General features: G+C 41.7%; 2 protein-coding genes and 1 pseudogene across 2 annotated transcripts; 1 reads left to right on the plus strand and 2 right to left on the minus strand.

Moving 5' to 3' along the window:
• Positions 1–336: 336 nt before the first annotated feature.
• Positions 337–1,049, plus strand: LOC127147362 (ribosomal protein S3, mitochondrial-like; the record flags this gene model as incomplete). Its single annotated transcript, XM_051080829.1, is given in 3 exon segments — positions 337–586; positions 588–776; positions 778–1,049. Coding segments are annotated over 3 exon segments (670 nt in total), but the record flags the coding sequence as incomplete, so codon positions are not given.
• Positions 1,050–9,928: 8,879 nt separating this feature from the next.
• On the minus strand, positions 9,929–11,466 carry LOC127147360 (cytochrome c oxidase subunit 3-like). The gene is given in 2 exon segments (XM_051080827.1): positions 9,929–10,849; positions 10,851–11,466. Coding segments are annotated over 2 exon segments (798 nt in total). The 5' UTR covers positions 11,043–11,466; the 3' UTR covers positions 9,929–10,243.
• A 4,105-nt stretch (positions 11,467–15,571) lies between these two features.
• On the minus strand, positions 15,572–16,154 carry LOC127147361 (putative ATP synthase protein YMF19; annotated as a pseudogene).
• Between the last annotated feature and the right edge of the window lie 1,095 nt (positions 16,155–17,249).

The raw sequence follows: 17,249 nt of genomic DNA on the forward strand, positions 1-17,249 counted from the left end.
CATTTCGTGGCACCGGGCGTGGCTGAACCATCTACTCAGGGGGGAGCGAATACACAGGGAAGAAGCTTAGATAAGAGAATACGTTCTCGCATCGCTTTTTTTCTAGAAAGCTCGACCAGCGAGAAAAAGTCTTTGGCCGAAGCCAAAAAGAGGTTGACCCACTTCATTCGACAAGGGAATGATCTTCGTTTTCGCGGGGAACAAGAAAAAGAAGCATCTCGCTCTTTCCTTTCTTCGGTGCTACCATAACATTTAGTGGAATGAACAAGGTCCAAGGAATTAGATGGAACCGCGGAGTGGGACCGGGAACATTCAGGTTTCAGTTCCATAAACAAGTCCTTCGGTGGGATGGATAAAAACCTTTTTTTTGAGGGATACCCGGGAACAACTCCTAGGTCAATTAAGGATCAAATCTTGGAACCTCATGGGTAAATTAAGCTACCACGGACCGGTAATGGAATTGATAGAGAAATTCATAGACCTAGGTTGGATAGGAGAATTGATAAAGGGAATAGAGATGATGATAGAGATCATACTGAGAAACAGAAGAATTCCCTATGGGTACAACTCTTATTTGAACGAAGTGCAAAAAAATGCGATCTTTCTTGTCTAATAGAACAAAGACTAATACCTTAATTGAGTCAGTCAAGATCAAATCTGTTTATCAAAGTGCTTCTCCGATTGCTCAAGACATCTCTTTTCAACTGAGAAAGAAAACAAGATCATTTCGTTCCATTTTGAGTCAAATAGTTCAGGATATTCCATTTGTCATGAAATAAAGGGGTTGAGGGGATCCGTATATGTTGTTCAGGTCGATCAGAAGGCGCGGAAATAGCTAGAACGGAATGCGGAAAGTATGGAAAAACATCTCGTAATGTATTTCACCAGAAAATCGATTATGCTCCTGCGGAAGTATCTACTCGTTATGGAATCTCAGGTGTCAAAGTGTGGATTTCATATATAAAAAAGAAAAAGGAAGGTGTTATATCCGAAACGTACGAAATATAGTAAATATCGTAAAGGCAGATGTAGTAGGGGTTGCAAACCGGACGGTAACACAACTTGGTTTTGGAAGATATGGCACTCAAAGTTGTAGAGCTGGTCCGTCTTTCATATCGAGCCATTGAAGCAGCGCGTCGGGCTATAATCGGACAATTCCATCGTGCTATGAGCGGACAATTCCGAAGAAATGGTCAAATATGGGTCAGAGTTCTCGCAGATCTCCCTATTACCGGGAAACCTACAGAAGTCAGAATGGGAAGAGGAAAAGGAAATCCTACGGGTTGGATTGCTCGTGTGTCCACGGGACAAATCCCATTTGAAATGGATGGTGTGAGTTTGTCAAATGCTCGACAAGCCGCTACATTAGCGGCGCTATAAACCATGTTCGTCAACCAAGTTTGTTCAGTGGTCGTAACATCATTTTTTTTCTTAGTGGGGGATAAACTGGGCCGGGATGAAAAAGAATTGGGGCGAATGTTCCCGAACGAGAGAAGTGGAAAGACACCCATGGAGCGGGAGAGGTGAGAATATCTGAACAAATAAGGTTATGAAGGCTCCGTAGGAGTTGAGAAAGAGGTCCCATAAAAAAAGAATATGATCGTATTTATTTGAGGTTTGGAAGCCATAAAGACATAAGAAAACCTAGGAGTCTTATCATAGGCTTTTCGACTTCTTAATATAGTATTTTGACTGGAATTCAGAGGTCTCGACTATCCACTTTGTCCAAGGAAGTTTCAGTTCCATAAATCAGTCCAAAAACAAAGAAAGCACTACGCCTCCGAAGGCGCGAAGCGGAGCGACTAAAATCTTTCTAGTGGGGACTTGTCTTCTTCTTATAAGTCAAAAAGAAAGAAGTCGATTTGTCTGAAGTCGCTTCTCAAAATTCTTCTAGCTTTTTACCTTATCAATGAGGAAAGCCTATCCTCAGATTCTTCTAGTGGAATGAATGAGTCCTATTCAATTCCTTGTTCATTGAGGACCTTTTCGCAAATTCTTTGACTTTATTCATTGATTCAGTCTCGTCTCAAATGCCTAATTTTTTCATATGGATTTCGATCATTCTTTGATAAGGAATTCGCTTCGCCCCTCTCCCTTCCTAACCTCAGTCGAGTTCAATGAGCCTTTCACCTCTCCTCTATTTGGAGTCGTCCGGAGGACTCAGAAATCCATATAAACATAATGCACTCCTGAACATTAACATTGGAAGAATAAGGAATGAGCTTGAAAATTCTTTGAACCGCTCATCATTTTCAGTCGAGTTATTTCATAATGCACTCCTTCGTCGAACCTTTACATAAGCTACGCCCTTCTTCATTGACTCCTTATCAGTCGACTTTCTTCGAACCGGTCCGTGGTAGCTTAATTACGAGTTATTTCATAACCTAGGACGGGACCCTTATTTAAGAAATCCTCCTTATTCATTGAGGACCTTTGTTTTGGAGGGGGTCAAGACGAGCGAAAGCGGCTCGACTTACAGGAGAGGCGCAAAGCATTTGCGGGTTAGGACCAAAGAATTTGCCATTGATAAGGACATATTCACGAGCCTCCGCGGAGTTTTCTTTAACTTGGCCAAGGAAATCAATGAAATTCCATAAATCAGTCCGACTATCGGTCAAATCAGAGAAAAAGCTCAGCTGATCTTCTTCTTTCTTGAGAGGTGCGAAGCTGCTTTAGCTACTAAAGCGAGAGGTGCGAAGCTGCGATAGGGAGAGGGGATATACTCCTTGATTTTAGTAATCGCCGAAATTGTACGACGTGTTCCAGGCGTACGACCCTGATACGAGAAGGTTTTTCTCAGTAGGCTCGGTTTATCATTCGTCAAGAGTAGTCTTAAGAAATAAGAAAGAGATCAATGAACAAGGCTCAAAGAATGTTCGTTGATTTAGTGGTCTCATTGATAAGGACTGGATATAAACAAGTCAAGAGGATCAAAGAATTTGAGAAATCCGGACTGGGAAAAAGGAAGAAAAGATGAAGGAAGCGGAAGAAGAAAAAGAAGACAAGACTACTCCGCTACTTTCAGTGGATAGGTCGGCATTAAATTAAAGACGTTCGGAACTTGATTGAATTTGCGGAAAGGAGAGGCGCAAAGAATTTGTGGAGACAGGAGTGCAACTAAGGATTCTGGAATATTCTCTTTTCATTCTCCTTATCAATGAGCTAATTAAACTACGTAGAACCAAAAACAAAGGCTCAAAGTTTCATTAAGGGTTGAATCAGGAATCCATTAGAATGGAGCGAAGTAGCTTAATTAGTCTGAAAGGAGTCCAAGATTCAAGCTTCATCAATGAACAAGGCGGGGAGTAGGAGTTGAGGGGGCCTAATGTTAATATGGATTTCTTTCGTTGCACTCCTTTTAATAATAATGATAAGGACTTTTCGCAAATTCTTTGCGCCTAACCTTTGTATCCTTATCATTTTGAGTCGAGTTATTTCTAAAAATCAAGGGCGATAAATAAGGGATAATTCCTTATTCAATTCGCTTCGCCCTGAACCTCTATTTTGAGTCGTCCGGAGGTTATGAAATAACTCGACTGTAGGAGGAGGGGGAGAAGCGAAACGACTGAATCTAATAGGAGTGGTATTATTCAATAGCTCTCAAAATAAGGAAGGAGAGGGTCAAAGAATTTGAGGCGAAACGACTGTATTATCATAAAAGAAGGAGTGGTATTATTCAATAGCTCTCCAAATAGTAAGGAGAGGGGAGAAGCGAAACGACTGTATCTAATAGGAGTGGTATTATTCAATAGCTCTCCAAATAATAAGGAGAGGGTCAAAGAATTTGAGGCGAAACGACTGTGAAGGAGCCCTTTATTTTCAGAAATAGCTCGACTCAAAATAGAGGAGAGGGTCAAAGAATTTGAGGCGAAACGACGTGTATTATAATATTAATAGGAGTGGTATTATGAAATAACTCTCCAAATAAGGAAGGTTCGAAGAAACTCGACTGATAAGGAGAGGAGAGGGTCAAAGATGAATAAAGAAAGCGAAACGACCTGATTTCAAATATTTTGAGGAGTGGTATTATTCAATAGCTCTCCAAATAATAAAGGAGGAGGGTCAAAGAATTTGAGGCGAAACGACTGTATTATAATATTAATAGGAGTGGTATTATGAAATAACTCTCCAAAATAAGGAAGGAGAGGGGAGAAGCGAAACGACTGAATCTAATAGGAGTGCAACGAAAGAAATCCATATAAACATAATGCACTCCTGAAAATAGTTCAGGGATCAGGACTTCGCTTTCAAATTCTTTGAACCGCTCCTTATCATTTGGAGTCGAGTTATTTCATTTCATAATATAAGGAAGGGCTCCTCTCCTTCTTAGTCGAGCTGCTTCGCTCCTGAACATTGGCAGAATAAGGAATGAGCTTTCAAATTCTTTGAACCTCTCATCATTTGGAGTCGAGTTATTTCTAAAAAGAAAGGGAAAGGGCTCCTCTCCTCTCCTTATCAGTCGACTTTCTTCGGGCCTTCGTAGCTTTATTCTGCTTCGCTCCTTCGTCGAACCTTTACATAAGCTACGCCCTTCTTCATTGACTCCTTCTTAGTCGACTTTCTTCGAACCGCCCCCTTAGAATTTGGAGTCGAGTTCTCCCCTCTCCTTACAGTCGAGTTATTTCATAACCTACGGACGGACCCTTATTTAATATTTCAGAAATCCATATTCATCTGAAAGGTGCGAAGGTACTCGTAGTTTCAGATATAGGAGAGGATCAAAGAATTTGAGAAGCTCATTGAATAAAGACTTATCCCTTATTAGGAGTGGGAACTCAGTGAATAAAGGGTGAAAAGAATATTTCAGAATAAAGTCCACACTAAAATAGCTTCGACCCTACTTTTTCTTGTTTTCATCTCATTATGGAAGACGGTCTCTAACCTTTCCTACAAGACTTGCTTCCGCAAGGGGTGAATGTGTCTGAGACTGCTTTCTCTTACTTGATAGGTAGATCAATGAGAGTGAAATGCCTATAGGTAGATCAATGAGAGTGAAATGCCTTTATGGAGGCCTTATCATTCATAGCTCATTCAAGAGCCAAAGGCTCCGTAAGGAGTTTCATCCGTGGGCTAGAAGAGAAAAAAGAAGAGTCCTCAAGACGACTACAACTTTCATCCGCTCCTTCCAAACCTCAAAATAATACGAAAGCCTATCCGTCCGAAGGTTATGAAATAACTCGACTGAATCAATGAACAAGGGCTCGACTGAAAGGAGAGAAGTCAGAACCATTATAGAAAAATAGGCTTTCCTCATTGATAAGGTTCAAAGATGGAACTCAAAGAATAGGAGCGGAGATAGAGAGAAAGAAGCGAAGCGACTGATCAGTCGCCCTTAGATTAATACGAGGACGGAATCAAAAGTCAATGGAAGTCCTACCCTTGTGAATTGAGGTCCTTCGGACGCCTAGGAAATCGACTAAAAAGAAGAATTGAATTTTGATGCCTCTGGCTTCTTGCTAGGCAGAGTACAAACCGATGGGAGAACAAGAAGAAAGACAAAGACTAAGCTAAGCATGAACTATCATGGTAGTTGTGGAAAGTCGATGATTATTCTACTTCTTCATTCTGAGACCGGACGCCCACAAAGCAGTAAGCAGGTCAACGGTTTTTCATGTATCAACTTGACTCTCGGCACAGTAGAAAGCGATGGATAAGAAGCTTCTTGATGAACTTTCCATTCACTATCTAAATGGAGTATATAACGGAGAAGAAAGATATGTCTCTAGAATTTTTCACAAAAGAATGAACATTGAACAATTCACTCTTTATTACTCAAATTCTTTGATCCTTCACAGTCGCTTCGCTTCGCGCCTTCGCAACTCATATTGCATTGAGCCTCTATCGTCTTCTTCCTTTTATTTAAGTAGGTGAAGGCTTCGCGCCTTCTATCCTTTTTTTCCGCAACATCGTCAACTCCATATCTCAGCAGATCCCAATCCTAGGTCAGTTCTTCGCCCCTCCTCTTCTTCAACCTAAGATGGCCCTTTTTTCTCTCTATCTCCGCTCCGCTTCTTTGCTTTGGTCTCTCGATATTCCATAACCTTTCCAGTTATGCCGGTTCCGTCCACTCTCTTCTCGGAAGTTGGGCTACCTCTTTCTTTGTTGTTCCGGTCTCGGATGCGATAAGAAGGAAGGTATGGGATGGTCATAAATCACTCGATTTCAAGTAATTGTATATTCCGTCGGACTTGTTTATATCCATATTCACTTCTTTCTGGTTAAGAATTGAGCAGACTTTATTCAATTTCAAATTCTTTGAACCTCTTTTTCTTATTAATTAGCCTAAATCGTATCCTTCGCGGCTGAGCACTAGTATCAAGGGAGAATGAAAGCATTAATCCCTTCTCCTTCAAAGAAGTAATGAATAAGACGACCTCCTGTCCCGAGTGATCCTATTTCTTATGCTTTTGCACTTTCAGAGGTTGAGCTCCCTTTCTAGTCTAATTCATGAACCTAGCCCTGCCTCTTGTCTTGATTCCGAAAAGCCATCCGGATGCCTCATCCGTTGTTGAAGAAAAAGAGAGTGCATATTTCCATTCTTCTTTCTTAACCGAGCCTCAGTCTTCTCCTTTTTTTTTCTCCGTCTCGCTTTCTGGGAGTCCTCCGGACCGGTCTCGCTGATGATCTCAACTGATAGAACTCTCCCGTAGGTCTCCTTCCTTCTATCCGCACCTTGAAGAGAAAGATCAATGAACAAGGGAAGAAGCATTACAATGACATACCCAGTAAACCAGTTTCAAGCCTGAGAATGAAAGAGAGATAGCTGGGGGCGCGTCCCTCTTCCTTCCTTTGGTCGACTTAGTCCGACGGCTATTAATCGCCTTCTTCTATTAATCTTAATCGTCGGGCTCCTTCTAATTGGAAGAATAAGGAATTCGCTTTCTCTTTATTCAATGAGTCTTGATTTTTGTATTGAGTCGTCCGGAGGCGCGAAGCGAAACGACTGTTAAGGAGTGCATTATGAAATAGCTCTCCAAATAAGTAAGGAGAGGGGGAGAAGCGAAACGACTGTATTATTTAAGGAGTGGTATTATGAAATAACTCTCCAAATAAGGAAGGTTCGAAGAAACTCGACTGATAAGGAGAGGAGAGGGTCAAAGATGAATAAAGAAAGCGAAACGACTGATTTCAAATATTTTTAGGAGTGGTATTATGAAATAGCTCTCCAAATAAGGAAGGAGAGGGTCAAAGAATTTGAGGCGAAACGACTTCATTATTGAAGGAGTGGCATTATGTTTATTTTATATGGATTTCTGAGTCCTCCGGACGACTCCAAATAGAGGAGAGGGTCAAAGAATTTGAGGCGAAACGACTTCATTATTTTTAGGAGTGGTATTATGAAATAGCTCTCAAAATAAGGAAGGAGAGGGTCAAAGAATTTGAGGCGAAACGACTGTATTATCATAAAAGAAGGAGCCCTTTATTTGTATTTGAAGCTCTCCAAATAGTAAGGTTCGAAGAAACTCGACTGTAAGGAGAGGAGAGGGTCAAAGATGAATAAAGAAAGCGAAAACGACTTCATCTAATAGGAGTGCAACGAAAGAAATCCATATAAAAAACAGGCTCCTTCACAGTCGTTTCGCTTCGCGCCTCCGGACCGGTCCCACTCCGCGGTTCCCCATAAAGACATAATATCTCAATCTGATCATGGAAGATCTTTCCGCTATTATGAGTTTGGAGTTTGGCATGCTGACTCATACTTCTTCTTTTCGTGAGAGATGGAACTCTTTCATCTTTTCTCTTAAGAGATATTGCAAATATATGAGGTTTCATATAAGCTTTGCAAGAACAAAAGCTACTTCCTCAGCTCCCGCTCCGTGGGTCTCCCTCCTCTTCCAGAGTTGCTTTGCGTGGATCCTCTCTCTCTGGTCTCGTAGATCGCTGCTTCTTTCTTTCTCTTTTGCTTTCAGCCCCCGGCGGCTTTTTCTTATGGGTGCAGAGTGGTAACTAAAGAGTCCTTTAGACTCAAACGAGTATTGACAGATATAAGTAAATAAATAGATCAATTAGGCCTTACGAGAGGCCTGAGGATCGAGCTTACCGATCTGATCTTTCTACTTCAGCTTCAAGAACGGAAAGAGAAAGCGGAACTGGAGGAACCTCTGCTTTTTCTTCCTCAGCTCCAGCTCCTGAACCAAGGCATCCTTATTTTGTCTCCCGGCCCCACTACTGAAGGTAAATATGGCCCGGCTGGTCGACTTTCTGCCTCGCGCGAGGGAGCCCTTTTGTTTATTATAGCGATTCCGCAACCCTATAAGTAGTTACCTTTCGTTCGAGATCTGACCCCGAGAATAAAGACAAGAACCTAAAATAAGTACGAAGACGGAGGCTAGGCTTTCCTTCTTTATTATCTTTTCTTTTTCCCGGTCCGTGGTAGTTTAATTCTTCTTCATTTCTTTTCTTCCGTCCGCTCCGCTCGCGTAGGAGGCATCTCAAATTCTTTGAGCCTCTGTCAAATTCTTTGACCCCTGTTCATTGACTTTATTCCGCTCCGTCTTCCTGACTTTCAGTAGGTTTAGACTTTGAATTATTGGGAGATAGGCTTTCTTCCAAATAGTAGGTTCTAGCTTTAGTTGCTTTTGTTGTAGCTGTATCCTCAGTCCCAGTTCGAGCTTACTCTTTCAGTGAGATAGCTACGGCCACAGCCTCTTGTTCTTATGCTGCTGAGCCAGCAACGGGGCTCCTTTCTATTTCCGAATTTTCGGCCGGGAGCTTGATTTGCCCTTTTTTCCCGCAACACTCCTATAAAGAAAGAAGGTATAGCTTATTCAGAAGGTAAAGAAGGTCTGGTCTGTCTTCCAATCCTATGAAAGATGATCACTCTAAAGCTTCTCCCCGAACCACCCTATTTGGTCAACTGGGTGGGACACTTATCCCTCTTCCTTACGGATGAAAGTTGTGAAAGTACTCGGTAATAGGCCGGAGATCCAGAGCTGACTGAAACGAAGATTCTTTGAGCCCGTAGTTAGGATCATAATTAAGCTACTGAGGCCCAAAGAATTTGCGAAGAGAAGCGACTGAAAGTTCGCCTTTGAATGTCTGGAGCTTGATTTTAGCTCTCCTTGTTCATCTCAAATACTTTGAGCCTTTGTTTTTGGACCTTTGTTTTTTTTTTACCGGACGGTTCAAAGAATATTTCATTGTTCTAAAGGTCAGTGGAAAAGGCTGAAGTTCACGCCTATAATCCTTTGCTATAGTCGGAGCTGGTCCTAGGAAGGAAGTCCCTTCTTTTCAAAAAGGCACGCAACCCACCTTCCTTTAATGAATGAGCCTAGCTAACCCTCCAAGCTATGATGAGGAAGGAGATGCCCTAATCTGATTGAGAGCCTATAGGCATAGCTGCATTCAATCCTAACTCTAGCTAGTCCTTGATGACTCTAATCTGCCTTTGCTTCAAGCCCTGATGTACCCAATTTAGAACTCCAACCGAAAGCTTTCACAAGGCCAAATCGGAAGTACTTTCAGAGGCTTTCCTTTTTAGATATTATGTGATTCTTGTGATTCTTCAACAGTCTGTCTTATATTACGATCTTTCTAGTTTGCTTGAGGTATTGGTTCACAGATCAAAGTGAAAGTAAAGGAGTCTCGAACTAAACCTACTCAAAAGTGAAAGGAAAGATCAATGAAGATCCATAAATCAAGAGTGAAAGGAAGAAGAATTGCATTTTGATGCCAACAAGAAAAGAAACTTCAGGCTCGACTGAAAGGCGAGGAGTTGAATCAGCCTTCCCTTCCTCATTTGCACATGAGAGTCTATCCTGTATTTTGGGGCATGAAAAGAAGAAGACGAGGAAGAACTCCAGATATGCGAGACGGATAGTAGGCTAGGACGGAGAGAAGTCGAGCCTCACTCTGCTCAGTTTTCCCATTTCATAATCAGTCCTAGTTGAGGAATCGGAAAAATGGATATCTTTCATAGCAGGCAAGGATGAGTCCATTAGGTTCTTCGATTTATTCGGAAAAGAAATGAGAGCCAAGAAAAGATCTTTGATGGAGATGAAAAGGAACAATCTCAAATAGACCAAGATCCAATTTCGGGTCATTTCTTGGTGAACATGATCTGCCATAATCTCTTCGATCCCTGAATTTATGTGCCAGAATAAAGAGAGATTTGGTAGGAAAGTGGAAGAGACTTTGTGGTATATAATAATGAAAGGGAGTGGGAAAGCTGCTGTAATTCTTTGGAAAAGCCCGGTTCTCTTTGTCTTCGAGCTTGAATTCCTCAATCCACTAACAAGTTCTTTCATATACCTCCCCACCAATAGATAGAGACAAATAGGAATAACCGAACCACGTCTACAAAATGCCAGTACCATGCAGCTGCTTCAAAGCCAACGTGATGCTCCTTGGTCAGATGACCAAGATATTGGCGAATACCACATACGATCAAGAAAAGAGTACCTATAATCACATGAAAACCATGAAAGCCAGTTGCTAAGAAAAAGGTAGAACCATAAATACTATCCGAAATAGTGAAGGGTGCTTGATAATATTCCATTCCTTGAAAGCCTGTGAATACTAGAGCCAGTGAAACGGTAGCTACTAAAGCGTAAACAGCTCGTTTTTCCTTCCCCGCGAGTATAGCATGATGAGCCCAAGTTACGGCTGCTCCGGATGAAAGGAGAATAGGGGTATTAAGAAAAGGGATTTCCCGAGGATCTAAAACCCCAATCCCTTTTGGGGGCCAAATACCTCCGATCTCTACCGTAGGTGCCAAAGAAGAATGAGAAGAAGCCCGAAAAAAAGCAAAAAGGAACATAACCTCCGATACGATAAAGAGAAGAAAACCATATCGAAGTCCTAATTGTACGACTTTGGTATGATGTCCTTCCAACGTGGATTCACGTAAGAACATCGCGCCACCATACGAACATGGTATATAGGAGAAATATGAGGCCCAAACTGAGAAGTCTTGCACCCCCTTGAAATGAGTGCATGTACATCACACCTCCTACGGTGGTTGCCAAAGCTCCGAGTGAACCCGAAATAGGCCATGGACTTGGATCTACCAAATGATAAGAATGCCTCTGAGATTCAATCATAAACCACTTTGCCTCGGTTGTATGTAAACCCCCCCTTCACACCCCACCCGCTAAAGTGGTAAAGAAGGGCTCTTTGGGGTCTCATTTTCTTTCTATCTGACAGGACTCAAAAATAGGAAGGGATGGTTCTTTCATTGCATTGATAGAAGTCTAACTAGAAAAAGATCTCGTTGCTTTGACCGAGCCAAGGCATCCTTAATCTTGAAAGCCTTTCTTATGACTGATTTATGGCGTAGAAGGCTTTTAGTGGTCTCATTGAGAATCAAGTCAAAGACTTTGCGAACTCTTAGATTCAACTACGGAGGCTGAGTAGGAGCAGTCTGATCTTCTTCTTCCCGCTCCGTCTTCTTCCATATTTTCTTGATTATCTACTCAAATATCCGATTATTCTACTATTATCAGAAAGCCTACTTTCAGTGGATAGTCGGGACTCGGGAAAGCCTATAATATAAGAAGAAGACAAGTCCCCACGTCTTTGATTTGAGTCGCTCCGCTTCGCGCCTTCGGAGGCGTAGTGCTTTCTTTATTGGGCTTTATAGTAATCCTTCAGTTTCTTCTTGGCATCAAAATAGATCAATGAAAGAGGAAAAAAGAATTTGAGAAAAGAGAAAGCCTATGATTATACTAAAGAGAAAGCCTATGATTATACTGACGGCTTTCCTTCCCAACAAATCTTCGTTCTTAGTTATTTGATTCCACTTTCAAACTGAATATATATTCCAGGTTTCCTTGTTCATTGAGGCGGTGCAACCGTCTCTTTCTTTATGTCAAATTCTCCTCGCATATTTCATTGCGCCTCTATCTTCATTGGTTCTACGTAGCTTAATTAGTCCGAAGGCTCGACTGAAAGGAGTCCAAGATTCAAGCTGAAAGGTGCGAAGGTACTCGTAGTTTTAGATATAGGGAAGGCGCAAAGAATTTGCGAAAGAGAGAGAAGAAAGATGAGATTTTTTTGAACTTTCTGGGAGTCTTCTGCCTTGCGGAGTAGGTTCAGGAGAACCCGCTAAAGAAGCAGAGCGGAGGCATCCAAATTCAATTCCTCTTCCTTTAAGCCCTAATTCATTAATATGGATTTCTCAAATTCTTTGAGCCTTTGAATAATAATGATAAGGACTTTCGCAAATTCTTTGCGCCTAACCTTTGTATCCTTTCAGTCGAGTTATTTCATAACCGGAGGACGGACCCTTGATTGAATATTTCAGAAATCCATATGAATCTGAAAGGTGCGAAGCAGCTCGACTAAGAAGGAGAGGTGAGAATGAGAAGCCCTCAATCAAAAAGAAAGACTTATCCCTGAAAAGGAGTGCAACGAAGTGAATAAAGGGTGAAAAGAATATTGAAGAACAAGGGGTCATGAAATTCAACAAAAGGATATATGGAATAGTCCTCCGGACCCCGTCTCATTGATAAGGGCTAAGTCAAAGATGGAACTAGAAGAATATTGAGAATTTGAGGCTCGACTGAAAGGAGAGGGTGGGGGAGAGGGGGGGTTCAAAGAGAGAAGCGACTGATCGATGTTGTTGTCAGATTCCTTTCATCTTTAGATATTATGTCCACTTAAATGTTGTTGGATAGGCTTTCCCTTTATGGAACTGAAACTGACTGAACTTTCCTTTCATTCTTCCTTTATCTTTTTTTTATGGTATGGATTCTTCCGCGGAGTGGGGCTTTCTCTAGTAGGTCTGGAGGCTCAAAGAATTTGAGTGAGAAGGCTCCGGTAAGAAAAAATGGGGAGTCCTTATGAAACTTATCCGGAAACTTCTAACTTCAAACCTTGAATATTCAACCTTGAAAAGAAGGTAAAGGAGGGAGCGGACTACGGAGGCCTTTTAGTGGAATCTTTTCCGAAAAAAGAGGTCCGACCGCTAAGTGGGAATATATAGGATGAAAGTAGCGGAGCAGTCTTGTCTCCCTGCTTTCCCCGGGTAGTGGTAGTTTCATTCTTCTTCATTTCTTTTCTTCTATCTCCCACTCCGCGGTTGAATATGAAAGGCAGTCCCACGGAGCGGGATAATCAAGAAGAAAGCTCCGGATAATTAAGCTACGGAGGACCAAAGAATTTGCGAAGAAAAAGATCTTTTTTATCTAAAAGACGGAGGCAATAAAAAGTTCATATGGTAGATTGAAGAGGACTGAGGGCTCGAAATGAAAGACGTTCGGACGCTCCGTAGGAGTTGAGAAAGAATGATCGAGGTCAACTGGACCCTTGTTTATCCACAGGTTAATATGTCCTTATCAATGAGACGCTCAAAGAATATTGAGAAGCGACTTAACAGGAGTGCTGGAGCGGTCCGAAGGTTATGAAATAACGAGACTGAAAGGTGCGAAGGTACTCGTAGTTTGAAATAGAGCGAAGGTACTCGTAGTTTGAAATATAGGTTCAGAGCGAAGCAGCTCTACGTTTTCAATATAGGTTCAGAGCGAAGGTACTCGTAGTTTGAAATATAGGTTCAGAGCGGTTAGGCGCAAAGAATTTGTGTGCTCCTTCAATTCTTTTCGAATTCCACTAGACTTGAAAACAAAGGCTGAATTCAAGCTAATATGGATATAAACAAGTCCTTCGGACGGGTTCAAAGAATATTGAATGGAATATTAGCTTTCTTTTCACAATGTAGATGTATCAAAGATGGAAGAGGTCCGAAGGTTATGAAATAACGAGACTGAAAGGTGCGAAGCAGCTCGACTAAGAAGGAGTCAATGAACAAGGCTCGACTGAAAGGAGAGAGAATTTGAGAAAGACTGATCCCTATTCAAAGGCTTGAAGGAGTGCAAGTCAGAACCATTATAGATAGTCCTTCGGACCACAGGTTAATATGGATTTCAGACTCCTAAAAAATCAGTCAATGAACAAGGCGCAAAGAATTTGCGAACAAGGGCTCGACTGAAAGGAGAGGCAGAACCTGGACCTTTGTTTTTCCACAGGACTTCGGACCACTCAAACTTATGGGGAGCCTTGAACTTCCTTTAATTTCCTATTCCTTTCACTTTTTCTGACTTTACCGCTCCCGTTTTCTTTCATTATCTTTTCTTCTTTTCTTCCATTCCTTAATTAAAACTACTTCTACCTCTTCTGTTTTAGTAGGCTCTCTTCTTTTTTCAGACGAAGGATTCTCCCGCTCCGTGGGGTCTTGGACGAGGATTCTCCCAAGAACCTACTTAAAGGAAGAAAGCCTATCCTGAGACTGAATACGAGAAACTGAAAGGAGAAAGCCTATGATTTTCAGCAAGCCATTTTTGTAAGTAACAATTCTCTTCAGTTTGGTTTCGGAAAACTTGTTGGTCGCGGATTAGTGCGTTCTGCGCCGCCCGGCGGCCACATAGAATTGAGAAAAGCCTATGGTTGAGGCAGCATGAATTTATGAAACTTGACACGCTGGGAAGGGGATGACTCTTTCTATTCAAACCTGTAAAACATAGAAGACCGCCTCAATGAACAAGGGATCATTCACATAGATAGTTATTCACAACGAGAAAGGCTCAAAGGATTTGAGAAGGAAGAGGCTCCGTAGGAGTTGAGATGAACAAGGTCTCGACTGAAAGGAGAGAAACTGCACTTATGAGTCTTTCAGTTACCTTTCTGCCTCTTTAAAGAGAGTTCAAGGTTTTCTATTATCGGAAGAAGGAAGAAGAAGAAAATAGAGGCGCAAAGAATTTGCGAATAAAGGCTAAAAAAAGTTCAGACGAGACTGCTCCCGTTAGGAGTCCTGAAAACCGGAGGACTTGTTCATTCCACTAATATTGTCTCATTGATAAGGGCTAATAGATTTGACGAGGGCTCGTAGATAAATTCAGGTGCGAAGCAGCTCGACTAAGAAGGAGAGGAGAGGCATTTCTCTAAGAAAAGAAGAGAAAAACGAGTCCTTCGCAAATTCTTTGCGCCTAACGGAGGGTGTGCAACGAAAGAATTCCACTAATATTGTCCTTTTGACCTCTGGAAATATGGAGAAAGAAAAAGCTCCAGATGATCAAAGCATTTGAGAAGAATTTGAGACTCGACTGCTCCGAAGGAGTCCTGAAATCCATATTAACCTGTGGAATATACTCAACTCAAAAGGAGGTTATGAAATAACTCGACTCCCACGGGGCGGTTCGAAGAAAGTCGACTGATAAGGAGTCAATGATAAAGACTCATTCATAAGAAGGCGAAAGGACTGAATTATAATAAAGAAGGAGCCCTTGATTTTCTATTTATATGGATTTCTTTCGTTGCACTCCTGAAAATATTTGAAATCAGTCGTTTTCGCTTTCTTTATTCATCTTTGACCCTCTCCTCTCCTTATCAGTCGAGTTTCTTCGAACCTTACTATTTGGAGAGCTATTTCATAACCTCCGGACGACTCCAAATAGAGGTTCGAAGAAAGTCGACTAAGAAGGAGTCAATTCAGAAGGGCGTAGCTTATGTAAAGGTTCGACGAAGGAGCCTCAATGAATAAAGACTCAATCAAAAAGAAAGTCAAAGCGACTGAGTGCTGGAGCCGTCCATTAGTTCCGAACTTGGCTCCGCTCATCTTCCGTAGTTTCATCTATTATTCTCTTATTGATCTCTCTTGTAATGCTTTCTACTATTTGATTTGGAGGAATTGAATTTTGATGCTTCCGAACGACCTTGATTAAAAAACGATGCTTCCTTGGCCGTGGTAGAACATGATTAGCATTATTTCATTCCTACAAGCGATCCCCCATCCAGGATTGGAAGAAGTGCTATATGAGGACTTCGAGATCAAATAGAATATATTTCTTTCGAGACCTCGTGAGCCACTTATTTCTCCGAAACAAGAGAGAAAAGTGATTTTTCCTCCTTTTTCCCAATAAGTCGACGGCCTGACACCATTGGGATACTTCTTTGAAACTAGAGTACATATAGGGATACACCGGTGCTAAAACCTTTTCTCAAGATATCTTCCAAACTGTTGGGGTCCTTGCTCCGTATGTTCTTCCCCCGGTGTGAAACCAGTTGGTTCCGTAGTTTGAGAATTCTACTGATCCCAAGTACTCCATCTCCATCATTGCATATGGGAATATAGAAAGTCAAGAAGAAAAGGCATGACCAGAAGAATTGTGTGAAATAAGTCAATTTATCCAGTTGAGGCATTCTTTCTTTTTCTCAATCCAATTCCCCTCCAGACAGAAATCCTTCCTGTACGAGTAGTGAAGAACTATAGAGAGCAGTGGTTGGTTGTTGACCAACGGAAAGCATGGGAGAAAGAAAGATGCTGGCAAGGAAGCATCAAAATTCAATGATGAATAGTGGTCTCATTGATAAGGACATATGAACCTGTCCAAAAACAAAGGTCCAGATGAATATGGATATAAACAAGTCCTTCGGACGGGTCAAATTATTTGAGATTCAGAAGTCCCATGAAATTAGTTGCACTCCTTCAAATTTCAAGGATAAGGACCACCACAAATTCTTTGCGCCTCGCAAATTCTTTCCGCCTCTCCTTCTTAGTCGAGCTGCTTCGCACCGCTCCGTGGGAGTCTCAACTCCTAACCGCTCCCTTTTCTTTCTCCTTCTTAGTCGAGCTGCTTCGCACCTTGAAGGTGAATATGGATTTCTGACTCGTCCTACGTAGCTTAATTAGGCCTATTAAAAGGCGAACTTTCAGTCGCTTCTCTCCTTTCAGTCGAGCCCTCATCTGGACCTTTGTTTTTGGACGGAGGTCCGACCGCTAAGTGGGAATATGTAGGATGAAAGTAGCGGCCATAATAATAGAATATGATCTTCCCAAACCTACTAGAAAGTCTCCCACTACGCTAAAGGAATCAAAAACGGAATAAGAAGAAGAAGTTCAAGGTTTGAATTTCAAGGATAGGATCAAAGAATTTGAGAGGAATCAGAGGGCTCGACTGAAAGGAGAGAAGAAAAGAGACAAAAAGAAAAGAGCTCCTTCTACGGTACGGGCTCCGCGGAGTTTTCTTGAATTGGTAGTTTGAAAGAAAGGAAGAAGGCAATTATAAGGCGCAAAGAGCGAATATGGGATTTCTTTTAGCGCAAATTCTTTGCTCAAGAAAAAGGAGGTTATGAAATAACTCGACTCCCACGGGGCGAAGAAAGTCGACTGATAAGGAGTCAATGAATAAAGACTCATTTCATAAAGCGAAAGGACTGATTTCAAATATTTTCAGGAGTGCAACGAAAGAAATCCATATAAAGAATAACCTCCGGACGACTCCCAGTTCGAAGAAAGTCGACTAAGAAGGAGTCAA

The sequence above is a fragment of the Cucumis melo genome, unplaced genomic scaffold (assembly GCF_025177605.1).
Source record: "Cucumis melo cultivar AY unplaced genomic scaffold, USDA_Cmelo_AY_1.0 utg001505l, whole genome shotgun sequence".
Lineage (NCBI taxonomy): Eukaryota > Viridiplantae > Streptophyta > Magnoliopsida > Cucurbitales > Cucurbitaceae > Cucumis > Cucumis melo.